The sequence below is a fragment of the Strigops habroptila genome, chromosome 14 (genome assembly GCF_004027225.2).
Source record: "Strigops habroptila isolate Jane chromosome 14, bStrHab1.2.pri, whole genome shotgun sequence".
NCBI lineage: Eukaryota > Metazoa > Chordata > Aves > Psittaciformes > Psittacidae > Strigops > Strigops habroptila.
In genome coordinates this window covers 4,634,242-4,659,713 of record NC_044290.2, presented here as the reverse complement: position 1 = coordinate 4,659,713, position 25,472 = coordinate 4,634,242, and the positions used below count along the sequence as shown (strand labels likewise).

Below are 25,472 nucleotides of genomic sequence, written 5' to 3'. Positions count from 1 at the left end.
TGTCAAATCCAGGGACCTTTATTTCTCTGGAATGGAAAGAATTTGCCAGCCTGGACAAAAAACTGCAGGCAGCGATTGTACATTCTTTCAAATAAAAAAAGAAGAACACACACACAAGAGTTTGGCTCCATAAATTTCTGTCATAAGAAACAACTTTGAATTGTACACCAAGCTTTTTACAAAGCATCAATGTTAAGATGTTTTACCGTGCTCTATCACATTCTCGGCCATTTACACAGAATATGTCATACCAAATGCTACATCAGCTTAAAGACAGCTTTCAAAATTAGTATTAAAAAGATACAAAGGCATGTTGGCTTTCATTTGGGTTTTTTATTAAGACATGGGAGTTTTCTTGGTTTGTTTTCCTAAGGAAGTCACTAAAAAAATATAATAACTTAATTCATAAGGACAAGATTGGTTAAAATCCAGCCTTGCTTGTGTGGCAGCCTTCTGAGCTCGTACCTCTGTTGCTTCCATTAGTCTAACTGCAGGCTGCAGAGGTGTGCTGTGGGGTCTCAGCCTGCACTCCACATCTGTCCATGCTCTCAGTTACTGGTTTTGTTCAGAGTTTTCACCATGGCCAGGAAATATTCCCAGCCAACCGCTAAAAGCGCTCTTCAGCCAAATGGGGGATTTCAATCTGGGCCAATCTCACATGGGTTTAGCCCTTTGTCTTTTGCCTCTTTGTACATCCTTTGGAAGTCTTTAAAACGAGGGGCACAGCCTAACCTGGCCTCCCCAAAGTGCATGCGTCCCGTGAAAAGGAAGTCTCCATCTCCTGGTTTCACCCCACACTCCAGCAGGGTCTTTATTTGCCCTCGCCAGTTCCCACTCTCCCCTGTAAGCTGGAAGACTTTGCTCTTCTGCCTGTACAGTTTGTTGACACCAACATGGATTATGGATTCTTGCTCCTCTGCCTCGTTCGTTACATCTTGAATGGAGCCTCTGATCACTGGAAACAGAAAACGGACATAAGGAAGGATTAGTCAACTCTAGAACCTCGTTCTTCCTAATTCTGGTCCAAACTCAGCCCGATGCAACCAGGCAGTTCAAGGGGAACTGATTTCACTACAGCAGCCCCAGTTTTGGTCCTTTGTTTCTATCAGTAACCTCCAGTATATATTTCTATTTGTTACAGTTCCTATTTGTAACCTGTCCAGCAAAGGGCACCCACATATTAAAGACAAAAATAATTGCATCAGAAAAATAACATAAATCACGATAAAGAGTTCTAACAAGAAGATACATGGTTAAATCTCCCTGACAATGTACTTTCTGTTCTTCTGCCATTACAGATACCAGCTAATATTAATTTCCCCTTTAAAAAGAGAAACACAGAGTATTGAAACTTTCAGTCTTTCTTTATGAGTCCATTTTAGGGCAGTGAGTAAAAGCCTCTCCTAGATGCACCCAGGTCTCTGAACTTCTACTTCCATTGTAGTTGCTGGGTCATTCTCTGTCCACCTTGGGGAACAGAGAATGACCCAGGGTGGACAGAGAAGTGCTGGCTGGGCAGCATGGTTCTGAGGTCCTTCACACCATGTTCTCCCCCCTCTCCCATGCACACAGCCCCTTCAGACCACATTCACCATTTGTGGAAGTTGCCAAGTGTAAGTAGGTGTCTAGCAGTCTTTATGGATGTCACCTTCAAGTGAAGGGGGAGAAGGGAACAACAACTCACCAAAATCACTAGTGCAGACAGCCAAGAGGACCTCTGTGTCACTGCATGGTCGGCAGGGAGCTGGAGAGAAAGGGACAGAATTAGCAAAGGATTAGACAATGGTAAATCAATAAACCAGTATTTAAGTTAACCAAAAACGGGACACATGGACACACACACGGCACAGGGACAAGTGGTCCAAAGACCTGTCAGGCATCACTAACGCTACAAGAAATGGAGGCTCACCCTAGTCGCTGTGAGATTCTTGTACTTAAGCAGGAATATGGATCTCTTTAATGCTCCTGCTGGGATACATTATCTAGCAAACGCCCCCCACACTCGCTGCGCTTATGCAAAATCTATTTTGATGCTGGGTGCATTTGCAGCATGCTCTGCTCTAAATTCAAAGCCCTCAAAGGCTTTGAAGACCATGTGCCTTTTAAACTCTGATGGCAATGCTTCTTTCTTACAATTTCTATCAAGTGTTGTTGGGCTATTTCACAGCCATTTAGTCTATCACCACATCAAAGATCCAGGAGGTTAGAGAGTGGGGGAGGCAAAGAGGGGAGGAAAAAAAAGCCCAGCGCATGTGTTTGAGGGCGTTGAGGCAAAGCGGAAACTCGAGCCGGTATCTGCTAGAGCTCAAGCAGCACAAAGACCATTTCCTGTACTGCTGGAAACATTTGGATATCTGCACTAATCTAATCAATGCAAGAATGTGGCTCCTCTTTGTACTCAGCCAGCGATTTCTGAGGAGAAGGTACTGTAGTCGCAGTACAGATGTTTCTATAATACCCTGTTGAGTTGAGGAATTTGCTTACTATCAGGGTCTGCCCTGCCCAGCGGTGCTAATTAAGTCTGTCCACTGGTGGCCCAAGGATCAGAGCCACGTCCTTGGCTTGATGTCATCTCGAAGCAGCACTTGCACATCACTCAGGAAAATGAAAACCCACCAAGCGTACTGCTCTGCCTGGATCAGCACAGGCAAAGGCTGCAGCAAAGCAGGGCTCATGCTGGAGATGAGGCGAAGCATCGGAGATACGGCATATTCATCACACAGCCCACGATCAAACCCCCGAGCTGAAGCCACCGCACTTCTCCCCACCCCCAAAAAATGTAGGTTTTGAACCTCAACATCTGAAAACACTTAGTTACCAGATTCCCAAATAGTCACACCCTTCCTTTCACCCCCACCCAGAGAAGTTTATCCATTGCACTAAGAAGTAAATTTAAAGTCATCTAAACAACATATAGCTGACACCTATGACACTCAGATATTAGCCTTCCTCTGTTAGACAGCACAAGCCATTCTTTAACATAAGACACGGCAAATCTCTTATTTTTTCCAAGGTCCCAGAAAGGCAGTGATCCAGAAAGAAGGATTATTGAACCAAATCCACCAGATCTGCTTCAGTCAGATGATTAATACAGTGTAACGCGCTGTTTAATAGGATTAAAGAGAATGTAAAATGCACATTTCTGGTCAGGGATATTTGAAGGAATAATTCAAGAAGGTTGAAAAGCTCCAAAAGAAGAGACAAGGAATAGGCAAAATAGTTTTGTTAAAGCATTGGATCAACCGGGCATTTCTATTTAGTCAAGTCTGAATGCGTCTAGGGCCTTTAAGAAACAAGTCAGCCTTTACTGCCCTACTTTCCCCCCATACCATTTCAGCTCTCTTTTTTGGAAAAAGTTTGGAAGCTGTTTAATATCATGATAAATACAGAGCCAGGCAAAGTCCGGACATAATGGGAGTACTATAATAAATTCAGTCTGAAGATATTTTTAGACTCAATAGGTTTTGATAGGTGGCTAGACCAAATATTAGTCACATAAGATCCTACCATGGAGTTGTTTCATTCGTGGCACTACCAAATTCATCCAGGGAAAATGCCTCCCTCTGCCCAAATCAGGACCTGAGTTAGAGCAACCAAATGGAGAAAACCTGCAACCCAGCACAAATCCTACAGCATTTTCACATGGACAGAAGCTCGAGAACAAAGCACAGCTGATGGACATCCTCAAAATCCACAGCTGGATTTCAGATAGTTTGTTCAGCAAAGATCTAATAATAAAAAGGCATCTCAGCCTTTTTAAGTCTGAGTGAAAACAGTCTTGGTTTAGACCAGACATCTCTGTAGTTTGTCCAACCCCATCAGAAAATTGAAATGACTAAGCCATTTTTGTTCTCAGAAGGAGTGCAGCACAAGCAAGAGCATTTAAGATGAAAAGCAAAACGCTTTAAAAGTGGTTCCTTCCTTTTAAATAGACTGACACCATAATAAATCAAATTAACAGATCTCCACGTACACACAGAACCAAATAATTTTAATTGTGGACTCTAGGCAAAATCCTGCATCTTTTTTAAATGCAAAAGGAAATTAAAAGTGCTCAGCATTGCTCACACTAGATCATTACTTAAAACCTACTTCAGATCCATGCTGACTCACAGCAGTTTGGTGGCATGCAAGCTTATTTAACAACCATTTACCACCACCCATCACTGCAATACCAGGCATATGAAGAACAGAAATCCTTTCCTGTGGAACAACTCCCACATCTGCATTCACAGAGTATCAAATATATCTTGCAAGTGGCAAAAACAAGGTATGCGAGCACAGATGGAAAGCGAGTCGTGAAGGATTACTTTCGAGGTAAATGGACCATTAAAAAGCAAATAACATTCACTCGCTACAACCAAAGCTTCATTCCTATACAGTCTCAGAAAAGAAACAAAAATCTTTAGGTGGAGGCAATGCCTACACTTTCTTTTGAATCAGAGCCATTAAGGAATTGGTGTGTTGATGCCACAAGTTAGTGATTTTAGCTGCAGTTCAGCAGTCGTTCATCCCAGGACCTGCAGGTGTTTTCCTTCATCAGTAAATCAAAACACCACACACACCTCAGGACAAAATGGGAAGCATCTTTAGAACTGAAAAAAAAAGAAAACCAAAAGCAGCACTTCACTCATGCACAGCAGGTGAAGATGTCCATGTGCTGGGGAAGCAGGCCCGCTTGCTAAACAAGATGCTGTGTTTGCCGGATGCCCGACTCCCTGGGGACGTCTCGAGGGCTGCCCAGGTTCTCGCGTCCAAAAGCAAGTCTGTGAACTTGCAACAACAACAATATCAACGTCAGCTGCTCTAATTCCTTTAAACTCGATAAGCCAAAGAGCCTTAATTCATACAGCAGCAGGGGAAGGGTGAAAAAAGAGAGAGAAAAGCAACTTTTTATTGAAGCCCTCTAAAGCCCAGATGCCTATAACTCAACTCCACCGCCGGTGGCATAAAGCCTGCATTGTGCACGTCGGCTGCCGACTCTCCTGGGAATGCCTTTGATGGATTTTGACAGTATCCTGACCTGAAGTAACCTGAGGCAGCCCTCTCCCTCCACCCCCCAGTCCCGTGCCTCCAAAGGCCTCTCTATTCACCTCCCCGCAGAGGGAGATGTAATTACATCATTCCTCACAAGCCAGCAGTCATGTCCCAGCTGCTTTGAGCGATTTGCCCTCTGAACCTGATGTTAGCGAGGGGGACATGGCGATACTAACAATAGACTGCACTTGTTGGCCAACAGCTTTGTCAAACCCTTTGCTGGAGGTTGCTGGTCCTCTCCACGGGGAGGCAGAAATGCTCAGGAAGAGAGAGGGACATGCCCCAGGGAGATGCCGTGAGCTCCTGATGGTCCCAGCTAAGCCAGCATGGAGGAGTTGAGGTGTCTAAAAAGGATCTACTAGTTGTTGAGTTGTATAGAAAGGATTTACTGTGAGGGTGCTGAGGTGCTGGCACAGGGTGCCCAGAGAAGCTGTGGCTGCCCCATCCCTGGCAGTGTTCAAGGTCAGGCTGGACACAGGGGCTTGGAGCAACCTGCTCTAGTGGAATGTGTCCCTGCCCGTGGCAGGGGGTTGGAACTGGATGAGCTTAAAGGTCCCTTCAACCCAAACCATCCTGTGATTCTATGATCCCCAGTACCGGGGATGGATATAAATGTACCTTTACTGCTGCAATTTAGCATGAGTCTCCTCTGCCTTGAAAGCAGTGGGTAGGTGTTGCTATCCTCTCTCAGCACACACGCACCCAACTCCAGTCCTTCCTCCTTTGGTTTGCGACATCTGCACGCAACCCCTCTATCCTCTGAAACCAGGAGATGGGGGTTATTTGAAGGGCAATCGTCATGGTTTAGGATGACAGCTCCCTGCAGGACACGTTCAAAGTGAGACGTACTGGCTCTGGCTGCAGGCGTCACAGAAACCACATGAATGGGCCTGATCTTCTTTTGAAACATTTGTGTTTCAACAGCCACTCATGGTTACAACTGACCTTACCTTACCCCAAAACCAGCTTCCAACCCATAAGAAAGAAGTCTCCTCTGTCTGTCCTGAATTTTCTGAACATGCTCCACAACCTCATAGCTATCAAGAAGACTGGATGAACGAGGCTGCAGGTCTCTACACACTGTCCCAAAGCTTGACAAAGTGAGCCCAAAAAACCTTCTCCATCCACCCTGTCTCTGGATAGGCTCTGCTGAACATACATCACTGCTCTGGCAGCACGCACAGGAAGAGAGACACCCTTTAAGCAGAAGTGAAAATGTTAAACACAAAGTAATTGCAGAAAACCGCTTTACCGAGGAATACCCTTTGGTTTTATTAAGCAGCCTGCGTACGCGTGCAGTGTGGTAGAGGTGTGGATGGCGGGGGAGGAAAACAGAGCTGGTTTATCTGTGCTTCCAGTTTCCGTGGCATACATCACCCACACGTCAGTATTTCTGAATAACCCTTTGAAGAGGAGTCAGAGCTTTTAAGTATCAAAAGCTATTGAGGAGGCCCAGGCAGGGCTGGAGCATTACTTTCTGTTAGTTCTAAGTTTAAATCTTTTGATTAAAACAAACAGTCTTTTCTCTTGCATGCTCAGCAGAAGACATCAAACGGGTCTTGTCACAGACCAGGTTGATTTAAGCTAAGCCAGCCTGTACTGCAGCATCTCAAGCTGTACCAGTGCGGGGCCACAGCAGCCCTGTCTCCCGGATGAAAGCTCTCAGGCTGACATCAGCATTAGTTCATATGGAACAAAAAAAATAGCCACCCACACCCTTCAAATTCTTGCTGGCAGCTCTGTAATTGCAACCGTCCTGGAAAGGGCATCATAGGATGAGTCTGCTTCCTGGAAACATGGAGTGCAGACTTCCGAGAGCAGATTATAAAAATAGAGATGTGGTTTCTCCAATGATGGTGCATTTCTCAATCATTTTTTCTGAGGCCTAAACAGAAATGACTATGTCTCAACTGGATCAGTGATTTAGCTGGGAGAAAAGAGTTTAAGGGCAAACACATGTGCAAGAAAAAACAGTATCTTGCCCTGATCCTACTTTAACTAATTAAAAGTAGAATAAATCCTTGTAATTATTTCTGCCTAAGTTTGCTCAGGCTTCCTGTCTGAAGAGGCAACACTTCTGCCATGAAACAAACCTCTCACAGCTCATATCCCAAACAAAGAGACCTGCCACTTTGCAGTAGAGGTGGACAAGATCTGACAACCACTCTGGTTTACCATGCGTCTCCTTTCTAGATACACCTTCGACTTTCCTCACCCCCTCAGAAAGCTCTTCCTGAGAAAACCAAAATAACATTCAACCTCACAACACTCACAACCCCCACACCAAAACACCATCTAAACTACATTAATGAATCTCCAATTTAACATGAACTCGCTAGCTGGAGCTCAGGGCAGCAGAGCTGCATCCAGCACACCTGCATTTAACACAATACCTGCAGCCACGCAGGGAGGGAAAACGTGGCCAGATGACACAGAGCATCTCTGCAGCTGGGCTGGAAGTTACTGACACCCAGTCACAACACACAGAGGAGCTCTCTCATCACTCTTTTTGTTTTACAAGGTTTTCCTGTCTTTGGTTGGGATAGGATTACACGGCTTTCTGCAAGCACTGCACTTTTTCCAGCATGTCAGTAGGAAAACGCCAAGTCAGGGAGCAAACACAAGAGCTGGACTTGTGCTATTCCCAGCCCTTTGGCTCAATAAGCCTCGGACACAGGATCCAAAGGGATTCTGCATCTTCGATGAATAGAAAGTTGATGCTACGAATAGCATACTGAGAGAGTTAAGTGCTCTTCTGAAGGCAGAAGAATTCATCCCCATATTTGCTAGGAAGTTCATCTGAGCCCCTGTGCCGAGAAGAAAAGGCAGCTCAGAACAAGGATCATGAGCAAAGACACGAAACTCAAAGACTCCCTTCTTCTACAGCCAAAACACATCCAAGACTTGGTACAGGACAAGATGGTGATTCAGCAGCTGGACCAAAATGATGATGCTGCAATGGACATTCTCCCCTGACCTCTTTATGTGAAGCAGGGATATTTTACCTCTTCAGAAAAGAACGTGTCAACTCCAGTTCATTGCCTTGGCTCGTTTGTAACGTTCAGTTCAACTTGCACATGTGTACAAGTTTCCAGAAGTAACTTGGAAAATACAGACACTGGCCAAGAACAACTTAAACCTGCAAATAAGTTTAATGAGATGCAGACTTTCATATGCTGTGGCATAGACTGTGCCAAGAGAATTGAGTTAATACCACTTCCTTCCTGCAAAGAAAGAATTTAAAAAAGCATACTGTAAACCTCACCATTAGAGATATGATGACCTTTGTGTTCTGAGGAACGTGAAGACAAGAGACCATAAACCAGAAATTTATCTTTTCACAGAAATGTTTTCCAAGAGGGTATTAAAGCCCTTAAGTACCAAAGAAGACTATTTTTGTAAACAGTGTGAGGAAGAGATTTGGTCCTATGCAAGCTCCATTTGCAACAGCTTTCAAAATGAAACTTGGCTCAGTGGCTACAGAGCATGTAAGGATCCTCTGGGATTGCAGAATCAATGCCTTTTTGCTGTTCCAAGATGTAGCACCCATTCTAACAAATGAGCTGAAAGGTCAGCTAGAAACACAAACAGCCATTTGTTTAAAAATGTAAAAAAAAGGAATGAAAAAAGCACAGCACAGTTTTTATTCAAGCAGCATTAGACACATGAAAGTCTACCTCCAGGCCCATGCAGGAGCTTCACCCAGGAGAAATTATAAGTGTCGCATCTTTGAGACACTTCTTTCTATCCCACCTCCTCTGGGCTGCCTACTGCTCCATCAGGGAAAAATACTGGCTCTCCCAAACACCATCTCCCTCCCTCCTTTGCCCACCTCCCTCCTGCCATATGCAGCCAACAGGCAGAGCTCAGTCTCTATCAGATCCCAACCCTGCTGATCCCAGGGCAGTGTTCAAAGAGCAGTGCTGGGCTCTGGGCTCCCACACTGCTGTGGCAAACCTTGCTACTGGGGTGGGCAGCAACGTAGTAGTAACAGGAGCAGTGCCAGCTCTCAGCCGAGCTCCTACACTTACCCATTGCATCACCAGCTCTATAAAAATCCTCAGTTACAGTCAAGTCTGCAACGTATCGTGTCCAAAAAGCCCTGCTCAGCAGATCAGGCTTTCAGTAGAATTCCTTCTGTCTGGATTGCAGCAGCAGAGAGCAAGCCCTGCAAACAAGAAGTGTCTCTACAACTGTGCTAGTCCACATTTCCGTGCAAGCAGCATTTGTAATCATCTGCCATTTCTTTGCTTTCTTTCCACTCCTTCCTAACTGCAATTAAAGAGAAAAGCAGGCAGTAAGGTAACTGCTGGGAATTCCTCCTGCTGTATGTGCACAAGACACCAGTATAAAGCCATAAAAAAATATATCTATTTGCTTATCTCACAGAAAATACCTCTCTCCTCTTCCTCAAACCTACTGCTGCTGCCCAAGGGGGATTAGGAATGGGAAGTGCTGGGCAGGCACAAGGACAGACAAGTTGCTGGAAGTTGGAGGTGCCTCCAAAGGTTTGAGGGACTCCTCAATCTCAGTCCTTTTGGCAGGGGAAGACATGGACCTCTCTCCTGGCTGCCCCAGGAGAACCTGCCAGCACAGGCAGCATCGCACCTCCACACTGCCCATCCACTGCCCGGCAGCACAGCACCAAAGCAAATATTTCTACTGACTCAAAACCCACAGAGATTTATGGCTTGGTTCATCCCCTCCTAAAATTCACTCAGAAAAGGTTTCTTTTTTCTTTTACAGAAAACGTCATTCCAAAGCCTTGTAAAAGCACGCACTAATCGGATCTAGGAAAACATCAAGCTACAAAGAAAGTTTTGATGTCTTGTTTGGTTTTGTCTCCGATAGCTAACAAAACACTCAGCCAAGATGTCACGCAGGGCTTGCAAGGCAGAAAATGAAAAGTAAGGTGTTTTGTACTCCTGTGCCCTGGGGAAGCTGTGCAGCCAGGCGCATGGCTCTGGTGCCAGAGCTCCCCTCTGCCCTTGCCAGGGCTACGCGAACGGCTGGAGCCAGCACCTACTACCAGGCTGGAAACTTGCCAGGAACACAAAGCCTTCCCTCCCTCTCCACCACCCTCCTTTTTGGTCCTGTCCATTAATGCCTCCTGTGGAGCAGGGGAATAGAATTAAGTAACAAGGGTCTGGTTAAAGTTAAACCCTGAGAGTACAGTAATGACAGATCAAAGATTAAGTGAGTCTTAAAAAAAAGAAAGAAAAAGCAGCCTATCTGCACTCACATCCACACAGGTCCTTCTCCCTCCTGTTTCTAGAAATCAAACTCTTTTTGGTATGTGGGAGAGCTCTGAAGGAACAAGGGCAGTTTTCATTTTAAAACTGTGTTTATTTATCAGCCTGTTCTTGAGGAGGACTGCGAACAGCTCCATCTCATGCAGCAAGATCCTCAATGCTGTAACACTGTTCTGTTAACCCCCAAAAGTTACATAAGGTTTTCCATGTTGTCCATGCACAACAGGAAAAGCTTTAAGATATACACACCTTTTCTTTCTTTACAGCATACGTTTCTTTGTCATATTAAGATCATTCACCTATTCTACAGAAGCTTGGACCTTTTCCTTTTCTCTTAAATTTCTCACATCTCCTCAGATAAAGTTGGTGTAAAGCTCTTAACAGTACCAGTGGGGCAGATTTACATTCTATACTAACAGGGATGATCCTAGGGAGGTTAAGGCAAGAGAAAGCCAGGCTGCATGAGCATATCTCAGCACTAATAATCACTACAAGTCTCCCAGCAAGCAGGGCTTCAATCCAGAAAAGCCACCAGAGCTTATGCCTGTTGCAGGAATCAATGCCCAAATCCCATACAGAATCATAGAATGGTTTTGTTTGGAAGAGACCTTAAAGCTCATCCAGTTCCAACCCCCTGCCACAAGCAGGGACACCTTCCACTAGAGCAGGCTGCTCCAAGCCCCTGTGTCCAACCTGGCCTTGAACACTGCGCCAGGGATGGGGCAGCCACAATTTAGGAGTCAGAGCAGTGCAGAAAGATACCCGAGGAGGTGCCCATACAACTCATACAAAAAAAATCCTTCCACAAATTTGAATCAGCAGCAGAAGTTAATGCTGGATCAAAGCTGTGCGTCATATGGCGGCAGCTTTTTTAACCCAATATGAAGCCGCCCAAGGTCAGATTTAACATCTCACAGCTTTGGGTCCAGGGTAGCTTCCAAGTATCGTGCAGTATTACAGGGCATATTATGGCTTTTAGAGCAGATGAAGGTGAAAGAGGTTTTCTGTCATGCAAAGTAAGCCCCTAACACAGGAAAATCTTGGCCCATGTTTCAGTAAGTTTCTTATTCCTCTGGGAAGGTGGGGGGTGGGAAGAGGAATGCAGTTCCCCCGCCCTCCCATCCCTTCTTTAACTACAGCCTCAGGAATTAGCAAACTAAACACTTTTGCAGAGCAAGCACAGAGCATTATTAAAGACTGCCAAGCAACTCCGCTGGATTGCAAATCTGTTTGTGGGACGATCTTCTGCAGCACATAAAGGTCAGAGCGATGCAGAGCCCCAGCTGCCTGGACAATACACCTGACTGCTTATTGGTTTTGACTGCCCACTGAGTTGAGAAATAAGCTAACGGCATTCGTGGCCAGTCTAGCAAAAATAAGCTATTTTCTTGCCCCCTCTCCCCTGCAGCTGTGTATTTATCATTGCAGCTCCATTGTCACGTCCTCTGCCCACTGCAAAACCAACTCTGGTCCTGGCAACATCAAAAGACAAGCAGGGCCAGAGGAGATTGTTGTTAAACTTGTTTTCTTGGGGGAAGGAGAGATTAAATCTGGGTGTCCTCATGTTTGGGGGATTTTTAGGTGAAGACTTAGTTCAAGACTTTTCACCTTACTGAGGCTCAGAGCCCCAAAATATCACCCTGGCTCAATTTAGTACCGGGTAAGAGCGTGTGCATTCCCCAAGCATCAGAACTGCACTTTGAAATCATTTCACACAGGAAGAAACTCAAACAACTTTGCTCTAGAACTCTTTCCCCTCTCCCCAGCCTATCATCTGCAGCAAATCTGACCACTTTTGGCACATGAACAATTAGAGCAGGTTACAATTAGAGCTCCTCAAAATTAATCCCACTCCAGGCTCTGTTATACAGCAGCCAGGCTGATCAATTTACATGTTGACCCACAACACCCAGTTCAGTGATATACCCTCAAAAACTAACTTAAAATGTGCTTTTTCAAAGACAAAAAGGCTTAGCAAATGCTGTTTACTCTTCTGTCAAAAGTCACTTCGTATCTAGTTTTGTATCATCGTTTACTATGGGAAAATACATGAAAGTTACTACAGAAGATCTTCCTGCAAGGAGGTTGAGCACACAAAGAAATATTCAGAAAACAACATCTTCTAAAGCAGGAGTGTCAAAATGGTCCCTTACAAGGCAAATAATTGACGTGTATTTTGAACAACTGCATTAAAGGCTGTTTTCTGGTGGTTTCCTCTTAAAACTTGCTGATGATCTTTTAGAGAGAGAAAAAGCATATAAATTAACAGCAAACTAGCTGTGCTGGTGAGCCTACCTTACATGCCACCCAGACAATGTGTACTCAGACTTATAGAACAGATTCCTCAACTTTGCTTTGGTGCTCATTATACATTTCACCAGCAAATCCTTATGGGAGGAGCGCATATCAATTCTGTCCTGTGCAAATTGAACCAGACCACACTTGCTTTATTTTCCTCCTAACACAGCTTAACCCCAAGAGGTATAAGTGTATTTTCCTGTGTGGAAAATGGGGAGTGAAAAAGACAAGCCATTTTTCTGATGGCAGGGGGTGCACTGGAACACACAGCCCTGCCAACCCTGCAACATAGAGCAAGCACTCCCACCCCTGCCACACAGCATGATGCCAACATCTCGGATGGTCATAATGACTCAAGCAGAATCTGTTCTGAGCATAAATGTAATGGGGACTTTCAGTTTAAGTGTTCCAAGTGCCTCTTTCCATCCATCACCTCTTCTGCTAATGGTGGCGATTAGCAGAGCAGGGACTGACTGTGGTTTCCACATTGCGAATACCTGGGCAGAGAGCAGGCATACCAGCCACAGCTTCCTGCTCACTGGCCTCTGGGACAAAAAGCAAGAATATTTCCACTCCAAAAAGAAGTGGAAAATACTCTAGTCCATCTGCTGCTTCGGGCTACAAAGCTTACCAGCACATTCACCCTCCAATAAACAAAAGAAATATGGGAGCAACCAGGGGAAAACATGAGATTAGGAGCCTATAAACTGCAACGACAATAGCACTCTGGGAGAATACCTGCAGAGAGATGGCAGAGTGGTGCCCCACCTCTGCCAAACCCAAACTGCAGTAAAGATCAAAAGTTAAGAGGGGTGCTTCAAAAAGCATTCATTGGTAGAAACACCAGCATAGCCCAAATACTTCTGAGCTTTCTTAATTTCCAAGCTGTTTTCTCAAGCCAGTGAATTAACAGCATACAGGAAATAGCTGGATACTGTTCTTAATTAGTTAACTGGATTTGTCCAGTTTTGCTTGTTTTTCAGATACCCACTCGAGTGCTGGACCTCCAATCTGTTAATATTCTCAGCCAGGTACTCAGCATTAATAAAGAAAACGTATAAAACAGTTACTAGAACCTGCACTAAGTTGGTAGATGCCATCAAGATAAAGGTACATTTTTGTTAAAGTTTGACTTCTTTACTACACAAAAGCAAGTGGGTAATGAAAGAGCTTCCAATTTACCCCTTGAGCTCTAACAACCAAATTACTGACATCCCCATGAGTGTGCAATGGAAAAAGCAAACTACACAGCTTACATAAAGCTGGATCCAGCGCTTGGACACGACACTTAAAACACAGACTTTAGGTAAGAAAATAAAGGTCGGTTGGGGGGGGGGGGGGGGAAGGATTGATCTTCCTCTCCAAAAAGTTTGGTCAAACTACTGATTCTTGTTGCAGGCTACTTGAGCAGAAGCTGAAGAACTTAAGCAGCAAATTACTCTCAAGAGACCTTCACACTTTTCATAGGAATTTAATCTAAGCAGCTTGCTGTGGTGCAAGGCAGACCTAGACCAGGCACATGTTCCCCTAGAACTGAGAAACTCCTGTGGGTCATCACTTTCAAAAAACATCTAGGAACTATATAGCCAAATGACACTTTTGCCAAAGACTCCATCTACTTGCCAGTATAGGCAGTAGAGCAGAGAGCCAGGGTATTTTCTTCCAGCACAAGCAGAAAAGATTAGAATCAACAGAATTCAACAACTTAAACAAGTTCTGCTGCTTCTCACATGGCCTCTGGCCAAAATGTCACAGTGCTTCAGTACTTCAGCTGGGCAAACACCAAGGCTTCAGAGCCTTGCTTGCAAGCATGAGCTGAAGTTAATGGACCATCAGTGTGGATGGGAATTACATAGGGGTCCAATGCAAAACCTAATCTGAAATCAAAAGCACTTTCAGTCACCCATCACTTTGGGTATGGAGAGGAGAACACACCCATCAAGACATCTGAACTGTCAAGGTGATCTTTCTTAGGGACTACTCACATTAACTGGTGACAAGCACTGAAGCATGCTTGCCTTCACCCACCTTAAGACACTACAAACCCCCAGAAATGTGCTTTTTTTTCTTGTTACTATCACAGTAAAAACCTTCCCATACCAAATTTCAGCAGTCTGAATTAAAACCTACCAATACACTACAAATACCTTCCACAGTTAGGGAAGTCTTAAGAGAATGTGATAAGGCAGACTTAGAGCCAAGAAAAGGGTTAAACTCCCAAAATCTGGGGAATTATAAGACTTCACTGTGTCATTCAACCTTCCAAAGAAAAGGGAAAGGCCAATTCCGAACCTGTTGTGTCTTCTACTGAATTATTTGCTAGACTCTGATTAAGTGGGAAAGAATGACTGTAAACTAATAAAACTTGAGGTTTTCTAATTAAACCACAGGCACCCTGCCAAGCATTGTTGATTTGTTGATGCACCCTGCAATGTCAGGACTCTGAGGACACAACAGGTCATTAAAGTATTAAACAGATGACTTACACTCTTTAATCAGAGCTCAGATGCCAGGTTAGGAAGGGAGAGTATATTCAAGGGCAGAGTACAATAATTATCACCAGGAAACAAACACACCGATTAGGAAAAGCAGTGAGAAGTTGTTAGCAAGTAGTTATTGCACAAGGAAAGGGCTGGATTGCTGAGCCTCACACCTGGGTCTTTTATGATAGTCATCTGCCCCACTCTGCAGCCTTAAGAAAATAGTGCAATATTGGTGACATTCAGTCCTTTGCCAGCAAGTGCTGCAAGTGCAAAGTGAGACCAGGAAGAGTGTGAGCTTCCTCCTGTGCCCAGCCCTGCCAGCACACCTCAGCCCCCATCTGCAACAGCATCTCACGTCTTTGTCATCTCTTCACACGTACTGCCAGCTCTGCTGAACTCTGTCAAACTGCAACCGACATGAGCAGGCTTGTTTTTCCAGTGTGCAACTGCCAAAAAACTCCGTAAGCCACATGTGAGACCAAGGGACAGAAGTACAGTTGGAGAGACATGCAGAACCTTAAATCCAGTTTTCAGCTCCTATAAGGTCAGCACTTGCATCTGGCTTGAGCCTCCTCTCTGATGAGGGAATCACCAGTGATTTCAGTCAATGGACTGTAAACTTCCCCTCCAACTGAAAGCTCAGTAAAGGGCATTTCTTTGGAGGTTTCACACAATAACTAGAAGCAGCTCCAGAAGAAAGAAGGTCCACGAACGGCAGAGAGCCCTAGATATATTGCTCTATAGAAGCCTCGCAAGGCAGCTATTTGGCAGTTTCCCCAGACATATAGATATTTATAGGAGAATAAAAGTGCTCGTCTGACTGAGTAGTGGAAAGAGTCATGTATGGCATTTCCATCGTGTTTTCACCCCCCGCTGCCCCGCCCCAGTCTGGGGATCCAAAAAAAGGCAAGAGAAATAATTTAAAATACAATAGAGATCCCTAGTTTGCCCCAAAGGCTCTGCTGATGAGCTATTAAAAAGCTTCTTCTGTCCAAACAAGACACTTGGAGCACGAAGCAGATAGCCTACCACGTTGTTTCATAAGACAGCACTGAAATTCAACCAGTGTCTGTTACAGCTGAAAATACAGCAGTCACAGAAAAAGTGATTTAATATGCCTATCAAAGAGGAAGGCTGTAATTGGATGCAGTCCTCAGTTTGACTTCTGAAAGTCTTTGAAAAAAAGGCCCATCAGCTTTAAAAATCTCCTCAAGATTTTATGTGGAACGAAGAGCACTTAGTTCTAAAAACACAGCAGTTTGTGCTGGTTTGTGATGTAAAGTATGCCAGCAGCAAGTCCTCGGGATTTTAGCAAAGCTCAGGAGAAACCATATCTACATCCAAACTAAAAATCAGCAGTGGTAAGCAGTATTTCTCATGTATTGTTTTACTATATGCAAAAACAATTTCAACTTTTTTTGGAAAAATAAATAAATACAGCTCTTTTCTTCGTAAGTTTAAGTCACTTATCACTACCCTGCCTGTGTCTCCATCCTCAGCCTCTCAAAGAAAGAAGCACTGAATCTGGGAACATTCTCCAAATAACTGATTAAACAATGTATTTAATGTGTTCTACAATGGAATTTTACTACATAGCTAACATTCTGCACAGCATATTCATCTTCGCAGAAATGATCTTACTGGGAAAACAGCTCTGCAGCAGACCCCCTACTTCTTTTGCAGCACTGGTAAAACATAGAAGCAGTGAAGTCTACTTAAAATGCAGAACGCTCGATAGTAAGCTACAAGTTGCATACACAGCAAGAGTAAAGAAGACAACTTACATATTTTAATATTTGTGTTTATAGGGTTTTTTGTTTTAATGGCAAACACGCCATCTATCAGTTATTGGGGTTACTGCATTAGCCCTCAGCCAAATTCCTTCTTGCTAAGCATGGCTCATCTCAGTCCAACTAAGATCCGTAGAACAAAAAAGAGCCACATCTGAATTGGTGTGCCAACATCTAAATGTTAACAGAGTGGTGAGTACACACAAATATACAAACTTCTAAACCCAGAATCCTGCTGTGGAAGGGAGCCAGGGGAGCGGAGAGGATGGGACTCAGCTCTGCTGTCACTTATCCTGAAAAAGGACTAGGGATGCAATGCCTGGAAGATGCAGGTGCAGTTTAATTAAGCCACACTGCTGCTTATCAAGTATCATCTCAGGCAAAGCACATGGCATCACAACCGCAGAATCCAGACAGCCTATGTACAGTGTCTTAGGCTCACTTCACACTGGGTTTTACCAGGGGTGAGTGTGCTGCGAGGACTCTTCTCCCTGCAGCAGGGTTGCCTTCACTCCCTATCATTTCAAAAGAGAAATCTGGTTGCCACTACAGCCTCCTCCCTTAAAATATCTAAACCTTGAAGCCACCCTTAGTCATCTGGGACGTTCCTTAGGCTATTCTGAACATTGCCCCTCCTTGGTTTTGGGGATAAAACCTAGAGGCAATGCTGAATGGAGATGTATGAACCAGATACACCTATCTAAAGAGAATTTTCCCTTCCCCCCCACTATCCTCCACAAATGCTAGCTTTATTTCTTCTCAAACCATTTCCTTGATTAGCACAATTAGGTTATACCTAGAGCTATTGTTCCCAAATGGTATTTAGCTTGCTATTTGGTATCAGACTTTAAAGGCTTTGTAAGCTCTTTCAGTTTGTCCACTCCCCCTTCCTACAAGCTTTTCATTGGTGTAAAACTCCTCCCTACAAAACTTGCTTTTTGTAATGGTTGAGAGAAGACAACACTGGCATTGTAAAAGTATTGTCATGGTGTAGAAGAGCTCTGCCACAGCACAGTAATGCTCAAGAGGGTAATAAGCAGAGCTGAGGAAGGAACACACCATTTTCCTTGTTAAAAAAAAAGCAGCAATAATTAGGTCAGCAAGTAGCAGTAGTTGCAGAGGGACAAAAAAACCCACGGAAAAGGAGTTCCTCCTTGTTTAAATGTTTATTATTCAAAACATGCAGCGGGGTCTTAAAAACTGAGTAAAAAAGTAGTTAGAAAACTGTTACAGCAAGGCTCGGAAGCCCAGTTCACACTGGAGTTCAGTGCAGGGTAAAGCCAGCTCCTGTGATTCACCCCACGCCTGCAAGGGGAGAATCGTTCACCATGTCGCCCTTAACAAATCATTTGGAATTCAGCCTATGCTACCAGCTTCCAAAAAACAACAACAAAAAGAAAACAGAAAAAAAATTAATTCTTCTGCAATAGCCTGTTTATAAAACATGTCCTTAAAAGCACATGAAATTCAGACCCAACACTTCCCCACTCACTCACTCACTCAGCCATCTGTTATGCATCCAATACAGTACGTGAAAAACACAACCAGTATCCCACAACTCACCAGAAACTGTGTGCAAATCAGATGCTACCCCCTTGCTCATCAATTCGTACTGGAAGCCTGTAATCTTCCTGCTAATGTCCTGCTGAGGAGTGGCCTCAATAAACAGGCCCCCCTGATCATAGCCGAAGCAATACACTTTACTGGGGCTGCGATCTCCATCTCGGACCAAGAGTTTCAGTTCTCCAGTTTTTTCCAAATAAATATTTGCTCCTGCAGAGTCCTTGAAGGGCTTTATGCAAACAGTCAAATGTTTGTAAGAGGCAGGTGAAGTATTGGGTCGCAGGTTGACTATGAGTGCTCCCGTGGGATACATCCACTCTATTGACCCTTCGGAACAGCGGAGGTAGACCTGTTCAACATCCTTCTTGTGAGACTCGTGAGTTAAGCCACTGGGGGAAGAAAGAAAGAGAAAGTTAGAGAAATGAGAGAGCTAGTAACGTGACTGTCATAACCTCAAACCTTCAAAGACCCACATCAACAAACGCAGGAAACCTACAACAGTATTGAATATTTGCCCATCCTGCTCAGCAGCACTCAGAAGCACTTGTCTTTTGCAAGACTGCAACCTTAATATTAGGAGACATTCTTAAATCGTCTCCCAGAAGAAAAAGTCAAACCACGAGTAATTGACTTCAAAATTAAATAGGATATAAGCACATGATCAAAAGCAATTCAATTACTACAGCCTCAGTTACTGCCCATCAGCTGAGCTGTGGCAAATGACTTGGTGCATACTAAGTAAAGCACGTACACCTGAACTCTCTTCCTGGTGGCTTAAATCAGCACGTTCTCCAGCTTCACAGATTGGACTCCACCTTGTTCTAAGTACTTTGTTCCCCTTCCAAGTCTATATTCCCAATGGATCTGAAACTGGGAGGGATGCCAAGCTCACCCTGTGAACTAGAGCAAAGGGATTCTCTGGGTGCTGCTGATACCCTCTGCCCCAGCTGGGCAGCCCCAGTCTCCAAATTGGGAGATAAGGAGAGAAGACACTACCCTTCCCAGTCATAGCTGGGGAAGCACCAAAGTATGCTGCTTTCTTCAGCATAGCTGTTCCCCCAGTTAGGTTTAAGTTTGGCTTATCATTTTATTGCCCAGCTTTGATGGGCTACAAGCAGACACACAGCTATGGGTGTTCAGCAAAAAAGAGAACACGTGCCCATTCACTATTGCTGGGGCACAGGGCCACCATCAGTCCTGTGTCCTTACCAGCACCAAGAATGGCCAAGAATCAACAGCCGTTTTGAGAGCTGGTGACCACAGAAACGGGATAGGAAGACAACACAGGGATCCCAGGGCCAATTGCTAGTGAAAGGAGAGTAAACTGCCATGCTTGGGCAGGATGACTAGTAAAGCCCCATTACTTGCTTGCCCACAGCCTAAACTGGGGACAGCTCTAAACAACCCCTTGCTGCCTGTCACTTGATGCTGGACCAACCCCACAGGTTCTTTACCCAGAGTGGCTCAAGCACTAATAAGACACTGCATGCTGTAGGCGCTCCAGTTAAAAGAAAAAGTTGTGGGGAGCCTGGTTTATTGGTTGCAGTATTTGGGCCATTAGGCAAAACTCCTTTGGTCCCAGTCCCTGTCCTGTCACAAACCTATTATGCGACTAAGAGCAAATCACTTCACCACCAAGCTTGTTTCTCCTCCTACGCTTTGCGTACCTAGTTCCCAAACATAAGCATCTTTTACTCTCTGTAAAGCACCACCCAAAACGAGACTCTTCAACACAGCTCACGGGTCTGCTCTGCAGTAGTTTAGAGAAGCTTCACAACATTCCCACTTGTAGGCAGATGAACCAAGACAAGGAAAAAAAAATAACTGGAAAGGATGAAGTGACTTGTCTGAGGTTACACAGGAAATCTGTGACAAAGAATGTATTTTAGTTTAGTGCAAGTAATGACAACAAGTTCTGGTTTCTCCACAGAAACCTTCAAACACACAGTTCCCCAGCCCAAAAATATATTCAGGTGCTGAGCAGGGTTTAAATTCAAGTCAGCATTTAGAAAGTAACAAGAAGCCATGCGTAAAAGAAGAGGGGGGAAAAAACCATATGGTTTGCATTTACTGTTGATGTGACTCATTATTGTGAGTGTCAGTGTGACCCACTCGATAGAGGTTACATGAGGAAGCTCAGAAAAAAAAAAGTCATATTTAATAACAATGGTGCCTGCAAACATGTGCTGTTGAAAAATCTTGAAAGCCACATCAAGAACACAGATGAGGAGAAAAGAGGGACAAGTTTTTGACCTTTAGTCTCTTGCCCTCAAATTCAGTAGTACTTAACACATTCAGGAAACTTAACGTGCAATGGGATATTTCAAGTTGACTGTAAATCCACATCTGGTCCACAAACTTGGTTTCACCACAGCGTGCACATGATGCCACTCAACTGAAAACACAGAAGTCTGTTTATGTGCAAGCAGTGAGTAAGTAAAATTCAAGAGTGTAAAGCTTATCCCTCAGCAAAGGGGCAAAAACCTACCCTCACACATCACTTGTTCCTTCTCAAGATATCAAAACAAGCGGCAGAGGTTTTGCAGGACTTACACTGGCAAATTCCACACGCTGAAGCCCGAGTGCTTAAACACAAGGAAGATACCAGGGGCAAAACTCTGAACTCATGCAGTGAAACTGCTGTTGCAAGTGATCCCAGCAACACTGAGGCAGTGAATTTCTGCCAGGGAAAAAAGCTTTAACATTTATTTTGTTCAAACGTTCATGCTGTTCAAACAAAACCAGGGTGGACTCTGAAATTATCTTCCGAAAGCCAATTATATCCCACAGGCAAGAGTGATGCCATTAGACAGATGCATCAAGCACAAGTACCTGCACACATTAAGCCCTATAATAAAGGATGACTCAAAAGCAGATTTCAAAATACATGCTCACATTACTTAACAGCAACCACCATCATCCAGTAAAACCTGTCACTTTGCTTTCTGTCAGAATAGCTTGTCACCACATTGAGAGATTGTTTAGCATCATGTTTAGTTCTCAGTAGCCAGTCATCAAACACACCATGGCCATAAAATAATGGACGTCCAGGAGCCCTCTCCCCTGCCCCCAAGCTCATTTAAGTCTTGTTTTTTTAAGCACATGGCAAGGAGATAGGGCAGCTCTTTCATGGTTACAGTGATGGATGAGCAATCCATCCTCCTTTTCAAATCTGTGCTGTTTATTGGAACTTATTTCTACAACAAGTATTACTTCCTCATACCGATCCATGAGGACATTCTGAATCACTGCATTTGTCTTCTCATTCTTCTCCCTTTCTGTGGTTTCAGCCATCCCCCTATGTCTGCCCTGGAAGATCTATTATGGTATTGGTGCAGTAAACTATCATGCTGCAAAATGCAACAGGTGTTATTTAAAGAAAAAGGGAGCAGGAGGAATATTCACACCATCTACTTTAGCTATTTATTCTATTAAGGTGCTCTGAAGAGCCCTAGAAATACCCACATCCTCCCAGCAGCCCTCTGTGAACACAGGCAACTTTTGCTCCTAACTCCAAGTTTAACTAAAGATGATTATCTAGGGAGCATCCAGACTTCCCCAGAGCCTCCACTGGTGCAGACGGCGAGACGGATGGACATAAGCAGCCACATCAGAGCTGAATTCTTGCTCCTACAGCCTACAGTCAAAACCACCAGACTAGCATATTCTTAGTGTGTCACTGAAATGCTGTTGCCCAAAGCATCGAGAGGTCATTGCAGCACGAAAACCTGAAGTTACAGCAAGAGCAATAACCAGAAACACAACACCATGAAGTTTCTGCTTTCTTCTGGACAAAGCTTTCCTGGAAGCTCTCTGCCAAAGCTGTTCATTAAGATGCTGCTATGACCTATTGAGTGTACTTAAATTGCAGGTGTCTAGCTGTGCATTGCATCAGATTTCCTTGGAAGTGTGGGGGTATTTACAGGAATCCCAGGGAAGCTCTTCATCCTGCTCCAGGATATAAGCTTGTCACTTCTCCACAAGCTAACGGGAAAAAAATCATATCCAGAATATTCTAAGATTGTTGCTTTTAATACAGATATGTATACAAAAGGTGAGAAAACACCTTCAGGTTTACTGTAGGAGATGACTAGACTCTCAAATCTGCCAGCACAAGAACTTCACTGTGGGAACAAAGACTACATTTTGGCATTCAAGTTCATAGGGTTTTCAAACAGTTAGTTGAGGTAAAAAACCATCACATGACTTCAAAACACTATATTCCACATAAAAATCCTTTCTGACCCATAGAGATATTAGTATCCACACTGAGATATTTAATTAGATGGTATTTTACTGGTACATCAAATTACCTTTCCTTCCTTCTTCACTGCTAGTCTTTCAGGACAAAGCAGATGATACTTAACAGCCTCAGGGGTGCAGCACTGCTGACAACACCTGTTTGCTACCAGTAAGACCAAAGCCAGCCTAGTTTACTTTATCCCCTCTCAAGACTCTTGTCCACCCGGGCTCTGGGACTACCTCACTCAAGTGAAACCACCCAGACTGAACTGTGTAGGAAAGCAGCTTGTCCTTCCTTGTGCCTCCTTCCTTGTGCCTCTAACAGCATCGTCATGAAGCCGTCACCACTTTGGCTCACCAGATCAACAGCGGGTGAGTGAGTCCAGGCTTGCACCATCAGTTCACCCCAAACTCAGTTACAGGAAATGCATCACGCCCTTAGCTGATATTGAAGGCATTGCTTATTCCAGCCCTGCTCAGGTGGCATGGGCGGTCACTGCTCGCTCAAAGAAAACAGGACAAAAATAAGAAAGAAACAGGACAAGATTTGTCATCATCCCTCTAAAAACCACGTTGTGGCACCATGTGGTAAGGGCCAGGTGAGTACATGCAGCTGGGATGCTTAGGGATGAAAGCAGGCACAGCTTTCAGGCGTGTGGGGGGCTATGTTGGTAAAGCAAAATGATACAATTAGGAGTTTGCCACAGAACTAATAGGGTTTGGTCCCTATCAAACAGACTCGCGTTCAAGAAGGATGCGCTGTGATCAGCTACACATCAATTGTCAAGAGTCAAGAAAAGTTCAGAAAACAAGTAAATACCAAGAATCTGCACATTTTGGACAGTGACAGATAAGAAATTACTATGGTTAAAGCCAATCCAGCTGTTTCCCTTCCTTGAATTCTCCCTACTCCAAAATACCTTACCGATACAGGCTGGCCAAAAGTTTATTTTAAAGCAAGTCAGATTTAAGCAGAATATTAGAGCCCAAACGTTTTACTCTGCGAGGACAGAAAGCCCAACCCAGCAACACCTGCCTGTTAGCACAGTCGCTTCTCTAAAAGTAAGAACAGCGGAGGAGGTCACAGACCCAACCACACACGCTAAACTTATTACAAGCAATTAAAGGCAAGATAATTTGGGAGATAAACACTTGAGAACTGGAGAGGTTTCACAACCCGTGCAATTAGAATAAATCAGGAGCGAAGCCGCTGTGCCAGCCCCCGCTCCTAGAGCTCAGCATCATCTCCATCCCCTCCGCGAGACGGAGTGCGGGATAATGATCCCATCCCGGGAGCGGTGGTGACACCGTGCGGGGCTGCGGCGGGAGCGCTTCACAGGTGCAGCGAACCGAGGGCCGGCCCCAGCGAGCCGCGGCGGCCGGAGCAGCCGGGGTAAAGAGCCGGGGCCGGCGGACACGCAGCCGGAGCCTGCCCGGCCCCGCTGATTCCCCTGGCTCGGCCGCCGGGGAAGATGGTCGCGGGGAGAAACTTCTCCGCGGCAGACATGGCACCGCCCTCCTCCTCCTCCCCAGCCCCCCGAGCCGCGCTGCCGGGCGGGGGGAACCCAGCCCGCCCCGGCCCCTCCATCCCTCCCGCGGCCGCTGCCCCGCGAGTCTCCGCGGCCAGCGGCGCCGGCTCTGCAGGGCAGCGCGGGGAGGCAGAGCCGCGCCGGCCCCTTCCCCGAGCCCCGACCGGGCACCGCGACTCCCTGCGCCGCTCCGCAGCGGGAGGGCTCTCCCTTTTGTGTTCGGCACCAACTTCTTCCCCCGGCGGGGCGGGGATGGACGTGGCAGCCCCCGCTCGCCCCCCTAAAGCCCCCAGCGCGGCAGGGTCTCGTCTCGCCTCACCTCCCCTTCCAGTTGCACAGGTCGCTGGAGTACTGAGCCGCGGCGCCCAGCAGCAGCCGCAGCCCCAGGAGCAGCGGCAGGAGCCCGGCGGCCGGGGCGCTCCGCATGGTCCCCCCCGGCCCGGTGCGAATGCGGTGCAAGGCGGCGCGGAGCGATGCAGCGGCGAGGGCTCGCCTACATCGTTGGGAACAGAGCGACTACCCCATACCCGGCTCCGCGCTGCGCCGCTCCGGCTCTGAACTTCGCAGCAGCGGGCTGCGGGCTCCAGCTGAGGGGCGGGGAGCGGCCCTGCCTCCCTGGGCTGCCCGCGGGGACCCGGCTCCGCCCTCCCCGCCCGTCCCTCCTCCCTCCTTCCCTCCTCGGCGGGGCCGGCACTTGCTGCAAAACGCGGCGCCGGATCGGGAGCTGCCGCTGCCCTGTGGGCACGGCACGGCACGGCTCGGTTCGGATCGGATCGGATCTCCCCCTGCCCTGCCTGTTCCGTCCCCCAGTGTGCGGGGCAGCGGGGATGCCCGGCGGGAGCAGAGGGTTTCCTCTGGCCTCCCTGCGGTGGGGTAAGCGGTGGGTGCCGGCAGTGACCCGCACTGCGGGGACAGACGGTGTCAGTCGCGCACCCCGCTTCTCCTGCCCGCAGCAGGTTTCCACCTGGGCGCGTTGCTGCGTGCAGGGAGGGGGATGAATTTGCTGAAACCTTCTTGTGTCTCCACTTAGCAGGGAGCACTTGGGACTTGATGGTGTTTGTAAAACTCTCCAACACTTAATGACCACTCGGGATAACTCCTTGTCTTGTTTAATGTCCCCGTTTATCCCACTGTTGACTTTGGATACTTAACCCTTGGTGGCAGAGACCCTTCTGCGAGAAAGCAGAGGCAAAAAAAAAAAAGCCTTCCAGGATGTGAGGGAAGCGCAGGGGGTGAATCAGCCCAAAACCCAAAGTACCAGGGCCAGGAGAAACGGGG

The 25,472-nt window shown here is 45.8% G+C and overlaps 1 protein-coding gene across 1 annotated transcript; it reads right to left on the bottom strand.

The window, feature by feature from the left end:
* Positions 1-24,830, bottom strand: METRNL (meteorin like, glial cell differentiation regulator). The gene is made up of 4 exons (XM_030506233.1): positions 24,514-24,830; positions 18,424-18,812; positions 1,685-1,744; positions 1-955 (listed from the first exon to the last, which is right to left on the bottom strand). The coding sequence occupies exons 1-4, from the start codon at positions 24,618-24,620 to the stop codon at positions 639-641; spliced, it is 873 nt and encodes a 290-aa protein (XP_030362093.1). The 5' UTR covers positions 24,621-24,830; the 3' UTR covers positions 1-638.
* Positions 24,831-25,472: the final 642 nt, after the last annotated feature.